Source organism: Lontra canadensis, unplaced genomic scaffold, assembly GCF_010015895.1.
Source record: "Lontra canadensis isolate GAN:19392208 unplaced genomic scaffold, GSC_riverotter_1.0 scaffold136, whole genome shotgun sequence".
In the NCBI taxonomy this organism is placed as follows: domain Eukaryota; kingdom Metazoa; phylum Chordata; class Mammalia; order Carnivora; family Mustelidae; genus Lontra; species Lontra canadensis.
The window spans coordinates 588,247-596,219 of record NW_022631130.1 but is presented as its reverse complement, the minus strand read 5'-3'; the positions used below and the strand labels follow the sequence as shown (position 1 = coordinate 596,219).

Below are 7,973 nucleotides of genomic sequence, written 5' to 3'. Positions count from 1 at the left end.
AGGCAGAGAGGGTGAGGGTTTTTGTTTGTTTGTTTGTTTGTTTGTTTGTTTTGTTTGCTTGTGTAATGATTTCCCCAGAAGAGATTCCCTAAATGGTTTTGTATCACACAGTCACTTTAAACAGCTCTTCTCTAACTTGTCCATAGTCCTTCATTATAGAGAGGAGTACTTAGTTCTCCTCCCCAACTTGGGGGGTTGATTTTTTCATTGTAAAGTACCTTTTGCTAGGTGAGGGGTTGCTCACAAACGGTTATTTGCCCCTGGGGGGAGGGCACCGATCTGGCATCTCAGTACGCTTTTGGGCTCATGACTTGGAGGGGCGCTGACTTGGAGGGGCGCTAACTTGGAGGGGCGTCGTTGGACCTTGGTCTCCCTAGGGGCAGGACACCGCGGACTGGGGGTTCCCAGGGCCCGGCTCCCGGGAGGTAGTTGGCGCCCAGAAACGTCACTTTGAGGAATGAAAGCGTGAAGGTGATCCCCTCTCTGGCCCGGGCCGCAGAAGGAATTCAGGGCTTGGAGCCAGCAGGGAGGTGGTCTCAGGATCGTCCCTCTATGTCCTCCAGTTCCTCGTCCCCCGCCGGTGTTCGCGTTCCTGGGCAGCCCGGGACAGCGGAGGGGAAGCGTCAGGCAGGGCGTCCCGGCGGGACTGGGGGGCTTGTTCGCGGTTATTATAACTTCACTCCCTTTAAAAGGAAAACTATGCCCGGAATCCGGGGAGGTGGCGAGCGAAGCTCTGGAAGGGAGGACGTGACCAGTGCTCGCCGCAGGCCAAGCTTGAGTATCCCCAGAGCTAGGACGGCGCGAGTGGCGGGACCTGCCCCTCCGCCCCCACTTCACCCCCACAACCTCGCGGGCGGGGCGGATCCCACCCCCGCCTCCCCTCCGCCCCCACCTCGCGGGCTGGGCTGGGCTGGGCGGCGGGCGGAGCAGCTCTTGGCCTTTTTTGGGCGTCTCCCTGCTCCTCGCCCCGGACCTGCTGGCTGGTGCTCGTCTGGTTGCTGAGGCGGCGGAGGGGGTCCCGAGGCGACCTCGGGCTCAGCGTACGCGGCTACCATGACGGGAAGGTAACAGCCCCCCACCCACGCCAAGGGCCGGGAGGGCGCCTGTCTTGGCGGGACTGCGGGACCGGACCCCCGCCCCGACCCCTGCCCTCTGCTCCGGGGAAGCCGGGCCATCCACCTGCCGCGCCTCCGGCCGGGCCCTCGACCTCCGCTGGCTGTCAGGGTAGCCGCGCCTGTCAGTACCGGGATGCCCCTATTCCCTGCTGGTGACCGGCCGGCCGCCCCACCGCCTACCCCTCCAAGATGGACTCAGTTAACCCCCTACTAACGGAAAACCTGGGCTCAGAGGGGCCGGGACTCGCCCAAGGTCACAACCAACTAAACAAGGCTTTAAAACCGGACTGTTAGCTTCTATCAGCTTCCTTGACCCCCAGCTGTGTGATCCTGCAGAGATCTCACCTTTGGAGCCTGGGTTTCCTCCTCTGTAAGCCAGGAATGGTAAACATTTAAAAATAGTAAAGGGTCTATGTGGGGGCCCGGCTGGAACTCTGTCCAAGCACAAGCTGTTTGGGGTGGGGTGGGGGCAGGGCCACGTGGCCCAGCCTGGGCTCTCAGGCCCTGTTGCCATTTCACAGATGAGGTAACTGAGGCCACAGAGGCTGAGTGACTCAGGAGGCTGGTCACATGTGCACTAGTGTCTGGCGAGTGTTGCCCTCTGCAGTCCTTTCTGGAACATGGCTGGGTACAACTGCATGACTCACGACTAGGTGGGAGGGAATGGACTCTGAGGCCCAGCAGCCCCCTTCCAGCCAAGTCCTGGCAGGAGGATGCTCTTCGACTTGTGGCTTGTGGACTAAGAAAACCCTGTGGTTTTGGTAGGGAAAAGGGCTCGGAGAGGCAGTGCCCAGGAATAGGGAGCAGCTACAGAGGGCAGGGTGGTGTCCCCAAACCTGGGTGGCATGTAGAGTGGTCACCAGAAGGGCAGAGGCACACTGGCCTGGAGCAGGAGGGCAGCTAGGACACCCAAATGGCACGTATCCTGTGATCCAGCAAGAACTGTGCCTCCGATGTACTTGGCTGCCCGCTCCCATTGTGGCCAGAGTCTGCAGACACCACTGGCTTTCCAAAACTCACCCTTTTTGTGTGCTTGGCAGCCCCCGGCTTTCCAGTCACCTGCAGGGCTTGACTGTCAGCGGCCTGGTTGCCCACACAGAGAAGGGAGGGAGTGAAACTGGGACAGCGTCAGGAGTAGCACAGACCACGGTCAAGGTGGGATGTATGCGAGGCGGAGTCTCAGGCATAGCCAACACCCTAATGAGGCAGAGCCACATGCTGCGCTGCCCGCTTTGGCAGCAGCTTCCACCCCTATAGCCTGCAGGATATGAGGCAGAGCAGACACCTTGGCAGTGGTCCTGTCGCCCCTGAGTCTTCCAGGCAGATGGAGGCCATCAAGTCAGCTGCCCGACAGCCCAGCGAGAGAAGCGGGGAAGGCAGGCGGGTGGTGGGAGCAGGGGCCAGCCTGCCTTGCTGCAGGGTTCCAGAGAAATGCCAGTCATCAAATGAAACAGGGACCAGAGTGCACCTTGCAAAACACTGGGCAGAGTTTTTCCTTGTGAAAGTAACATTGCTCATCTCAGAGAGTTAGAAAAAACCCAGAAACAGAAAAGATGACGGGAACAGAAAAAGAAGGAAAGAAAGAAAACACCCACAGTTCCACTCCTTAGAGATGCCCTTGGGAATATTTTGGTGGCTTGCTTCTTTTCTCGTGGTGTCTTTTCCTGCTCATTTGCTTTTCGCAGCTGTGAACTGTCTGGAAGCATTGTTTGACACCCTCGCTTGAAGTCTGCTCGCCACATACAGCGCCCAGGCCAGGACTGGCTTGCCTCCCCCTCTACCACAGGCATGGGGCCAGGCCAGCTGAGAAGTGGGTATCTAACCCACCCATTGGGGTGGATGAGGGTTTTCCTGTCCCAGAAGCTATGAAGTTTCATTTTTGCTCTGTTGTGTGCCACCTTGACCTCTGCATGTCTGCAGCCCCCATGGGACGTCAGGATAGTGCTCACACCCAGATCCTGGTTCTCTCCATACCCACCCACACTGCCTAGAACCAGGCCGACCTTTGGAAACAACCCTCTCATCATACACCTCACACACCCCTGGGGCTCTCCCTGCCATCTGTGTAAAGTGCTAGCCCCTCACAGGACCAGAGTGGGCAAGGCCAGAGGGAAAGCAGTGGAGAGCCAGTGAGGGGACCTAGAGGGATGTACACAGCAGTGCACTTTGGAAACACCCCTCTGTGTGCTGCTGAGGTAGAGATGGGTTAGGAGGCCCACAACAAGGGGGCTCCTCTTCAGCAGCCATGGGGATGGGTCTGGGAGGTGGAATTGGAGGACCTGACCAAGAGAATGGAATCCAGGAGGATGCCCAGTTGTGGTGGCAGGCGTGGGTGCTGAGCTAGTTTAGGCCATGAAGGATTTGAAGAGCTCTGACAAGTCCAAGAGGAAGCATGGGAGGTGACTGGATAAGAGGGTCCAACGCCTGGGAGAGGACTGAGCTGGGGCAGAAGGACCAGTGAGGTCTTGAGCATGGGTGTAGTTAGGGAGGGGCCATGCTGTGGGATGGAAGCTCAGCCCTGGCCTGTGGCCAGAAGACTCTGGATCTTAAAAACACCCTTGTTTTTGTTCCAGCTGAAGGGACCTTTGATATCACCACTGATGTACAGGGAGGATGTTAGGACCCAGGCAGGACATACCCCTGCTTGGGGATCCAGCCTGTTGGAGGCCCTCCTCCAGGTGCAGCCTGGGACGTTGTGCCCACAGTGGGTGAGCTCAGCAGCTTGGCCTGCTGTAGAGTGCAGTCCCACCCACCACGTGACCTGTTGTCTGCTGAGGCTTCCCTGTGCGGGACCCAAGCTGGGCCTGTGCCGGCTATGGTGCAGAGTGGGGCTGCTAGATCCCTGTCCCCACATCTACCTGTACCCCGGCCCTCCACAGTGCTCTCCGCTGCTCCCCACCTTCCCCAGAAGCATGCCCTGTGGCCCCCTTGACAGAAGGGTGGCAACCAGGGTTCTCTGCACAGCACATGGAGCTGTGTGAAGCAGATGACGAGGGCCACACAGCTGGCCTCTGAACCCCAGGCCAGGCCTGGTACCACCCATGGCCCCTTAGCTCCTCCCTCTTCCTCTGCTTCCAATGTTGAGTCTGACCCTGTGAGGGCAGTGCCGTGGGGGACAGAGGGCCTGATTTGTAGTGTGTCTAATCCAAGGCTGAAAATACTCCCACCTCAGCTCACTTTGCACTATCAACATGACACTAACTGGTTCACAAAACTCCTAAAAATTTAGCAGTCAGTACTTGGGACCCCCCTGGGGAGAGGGGCTGGGCTTTCCAGGCACAGTGGCTGCCCTGCCTCTGGAAATACACTGCTTCACTCTGCTCCATCTGCCACGTATGGACTCATACTTAAATGTTCCTCAGGTCTTCATCTCTGTATCGGGAGGACAGAGGGAGACACCTTAACTCTCCTTGTTCTGGTTATTCAAATCTTTTAAATTTCTGATGATGAATATTTGCTCAAGATGACATGATAAGGCGAATGTGTTAATGAGATACACAAGAGGACAATGGGTGACTAAGATGACATGACTGATGTATGTTTGTATGTATGTAACACCAAAGATGTGTCCACACTGATGCTGGAGTTTTATTTTTTAAAAGATTTTGTATTTATTTATGAGAGAGAGACAGACAGACAGACAGACACATAGCATGAGCAGAGGGGAAGGGCGGAGGCAGAGAGAGAAGCAGACTCCCTGCTGAGCAGGGAACCCCATGTGGAACTTGATCCCAGGACCCCCTGAGATCATGACCTAAACTAAAGGTAGTTGCTTAACCAACTGAGCCACCCCTGATGCTGGAGTTTTAAATGAAGAAAATAAAATTGTTCAAAATCAGATTTCATGTGGGGTAAGAAGGTTGGAAAAGGTTATCCATCTGAGGCATATGGAAGGCCCTGGCCTCCCAGGGAGTCGAGGCGGGCAATGTGGGTGGGGGAAGCTGGCTGTGGTGAAGGGGTTGTTTTCTCTGGTGATGCTGGATACCCTAGGGATGGCACTCATGGCTTAGCCACAGGGGGTGACAGCCCTCCCTCACAGCTTGCTGGTGGCCCTGGCCTCTGTCCCTGCCTCTAGTAAGCTATGTAGTATTTTGTATTCTTCACTACACGTGTGCTTTTTAGACATTTGTGATATAATCCACATACCATAAAATACACTATTTCAGGGTGTATAATTCAGTGGGTTTTTAATACAGCCACCAGTTGTGCAACCATCACCACTAATCCTAGAACATTTTCATAACCCCCACAAGACACCCCATACCCACGTGCAGTCAATCCCCAGCTCCTGGCAGCCATTAATCCACTGTCTCTATAGATTTATCTGTTCTGGATATTTCCTATAAATGGAAATATACATTGTGTGGATTTTTTTTTTGGCCTGGCTTTTTTCATTTAGCATAATATTTTCAAGGTGCATTTATGTTGTAGTATGAGTCAGTATTTCATTCCTCTTTTGGAGGGGTGTGCAAATAATATTCCATTGCATGGCTATACCACGTTTTGTCTATGTGTTCATTTGTGGTGGACATTTGAATTGCGTCTGCTTTTTGGCTTTTATGAATAATGCTGTGGTGAACATTTCTACATATATTTTCTAGTCTCTTGAGCATATACTTTGGAGTGGAATGGCTGGATAATACGGTAATTCTATGTGAAATTTTTTGAGGAATTGCCAAGCTGTTTTCTGAATAACTGCATACCTTATATTCCCACCAGGAAATGTATGAGGGTTCTAATTTTCCCCACACCCTCACTAACACTTATTGTTTGTTTCAGTGAGTGTGAAGTGGTATCACATTGTGGTGTGGTTTTTTTTTTAGATTTTATTTATTTATTTGAGAGAGAAGGAGACAGAGATAGCTACAGAGATAGCGAGAGAGAGCACGAGTGGGGAGGAGAGGGAGAAGCAGGGTCCCTGCTGAGCAGGGAGCTGGACTCAGAGATTGATCCCAGGACCCTGGGATCATGGCCTGAACCAAAGGCAGACTCTTAAGTGACTGAGCCACCCAGGTGCCCCACATTGTGGTTTTGATTTTCATTTCCCTAACAACTTGTCATGTTGGCCATCTTTTCATGTGCTTATTGGTTGTCGGTATATCTTCTTTGGAGAAATGTTTATTCAGATTCGGTGCCCATTTTTAAATTGGGTTGTCTTTTTACTGTTGGATTTTAAGAGTTTTTTATGTGTTCTGGATACAAGACACTTATATGATTTGCAAATATTTTCTCCTATTCTGTGGGTCATCTTCTAATTTTCTTTTTTTTTTTAAGATTTTATTTATTTATTTGATAGAGAGAGATCACAAGTAGGCAGAGAGGCAGGCAGAGGAGAGGAGGAAGCAAGCTCCCCGCTGAGCAGAGAGCCAGATGCAGGGCTTGATCCCAGGGCCCCAAGATCATGACCTGAGCCGAAGGCAGAGGCTCAACCCACTGAGCCACCCAGGTGCCCCTGTCTTCTAATTTTCTTGATAGTGTTCTTTAATGCACAAAAGTTTCAAATTTTGATGAAATCCAATTTATCTATTCTTTGATTGCTTGAATTTTTGGTGTCATACCTAGGGAAGTGTTACCTGATCCAAGGTCATGGAGATTTATACCTATGTTTTCTTCTAAGAGTTCATACTTTCAACTCTTAAATTTTGGATTTCGACCCATTGTGAGTCAGTTTTATACATGGCCTGAGGTAGGGGTTTAAACCATTCTTTTGCATGTGGCCATCCAGTGGTCCTAGCATCATTTGTCAACAAAACTATTTTTCCTCATTGAATTGTCTTGGCAGTCTCATTGAAAATCAGTTGATTATGGATTATGGAATTATCTCTGGACTCTCAGCCCTATTCCATTTATATATGTGTCTGTCCTTGTACCAGTACCAGACTCTTTGATTATTAACTACTGTAAATCTGTAGTAAATTTTGAAATTGGGAAATATGGCTCTTCTGACTTTCTTCTTTTTCAAGTTGTTTTGGTTATTCTGGGTCTTTTGCACTTCCATATGAATTTTAGAATCAGCTTGCCCATTTCTGTAAAAAAGGCAGTTAGAATTTTGATAGGCTTTGTATTGTATCTATAGGTCAGTTTTATGGGGGGAAGGAACTGTCATTTTAACAATATCAAGTTTTCCAATCCATGAACATGGGATGTCTTTCCATTTATTTAGGTCTTCTTTAGTTTCTTTCAACAACGTTGTATAGTTTTCAGTGTATAAGTCTTACCCTTTCCTAGTTAAATTTATTCCTAGGTATTGTATTTGTTATGACGCTAGTGTAAATGGAATTGTTTTATTAATTTCATATTCATATTGCTTATTGGTTCTGAGTTTTTTATATTGATTTTTTTAATCCTGCAAACTTGCTGAACTTATTAACTAGCTGTAGTGGTTTTTCTTGGGGTTTAGGCTTTTTTTTTTTTAAGATCTTATATATTTATTTGATAGAGAGAAACACAGTGAGAGAGGGAACACAAACAGGGGGAGTGGGAGAGAGAGAAGCAGGCTTCCCGATGAGCAGGGAGCCTGATGTGGGGCTTGATCCCAGGACCCTGAGATCATGACCTGAGCTGAAGGCAGACGCTTAATGACTGAGCCACCCAGGTGCTCTGGGTTTAGGCTTTTCTATATATAAGAGTATGTGGTATGGAAATAGAGATAGTTTTACTTCTTTTCCAATCTGGATACATTTTCTTTCCTTTCTTTCCTTTTATTTCTAAGTGTCCTTGCTAGAACCTCCACTATTATGTTGAAAAGAAATGGCAATACTGGACATCTTGTCTTGTTCCTGACCTTAGAGGGAAAGCCCTCAGTCTTTTACCATTAAGTATGATGTTAGCTCTGGGTTTTTATCTGGCTTAGGAGGT

The 7,973-nt window shown here is 50.3% G+C and overlaps 1 protein-coding gene across 4 annotated transcripts in view; it reads left to right on the top strand.

Moving 5' to 3' along the window:
* The first annotated feature begins 918 nt into the window (after positions 1 to 918).
* LIMS2 (LIM zinc finger domain containing 2) overlaps positions 919 to 7,973 on the top strand; it is a 36,746-nt gene continuing 29,691 nt past the window's right edge. The window contains exons 1-2 of one of the 4 annotated variants that reach the window (XM_032843213.1): positions 919 to 1,064; positions 2,801 to 2,929. In XM_032843213.1, coding sequence (XP_032699104.1) covers positions 2,904 to 2,929 — 26 coding nt within the window. In that variant the 5' untranslated portion in view covers positions 919 to 1,064; positions 2,801 to 2,903. Of the gene's footprint in view, positions 1,065 to 1,451; positions 1,500 to 2,800; positions 2,930 to 7,973 lie in introns of those variants that run through there. The other 3 variants (XM_032843214.1, XM_032843215.1, XM_032843212.1) reach the window with 3 other exon arrangements.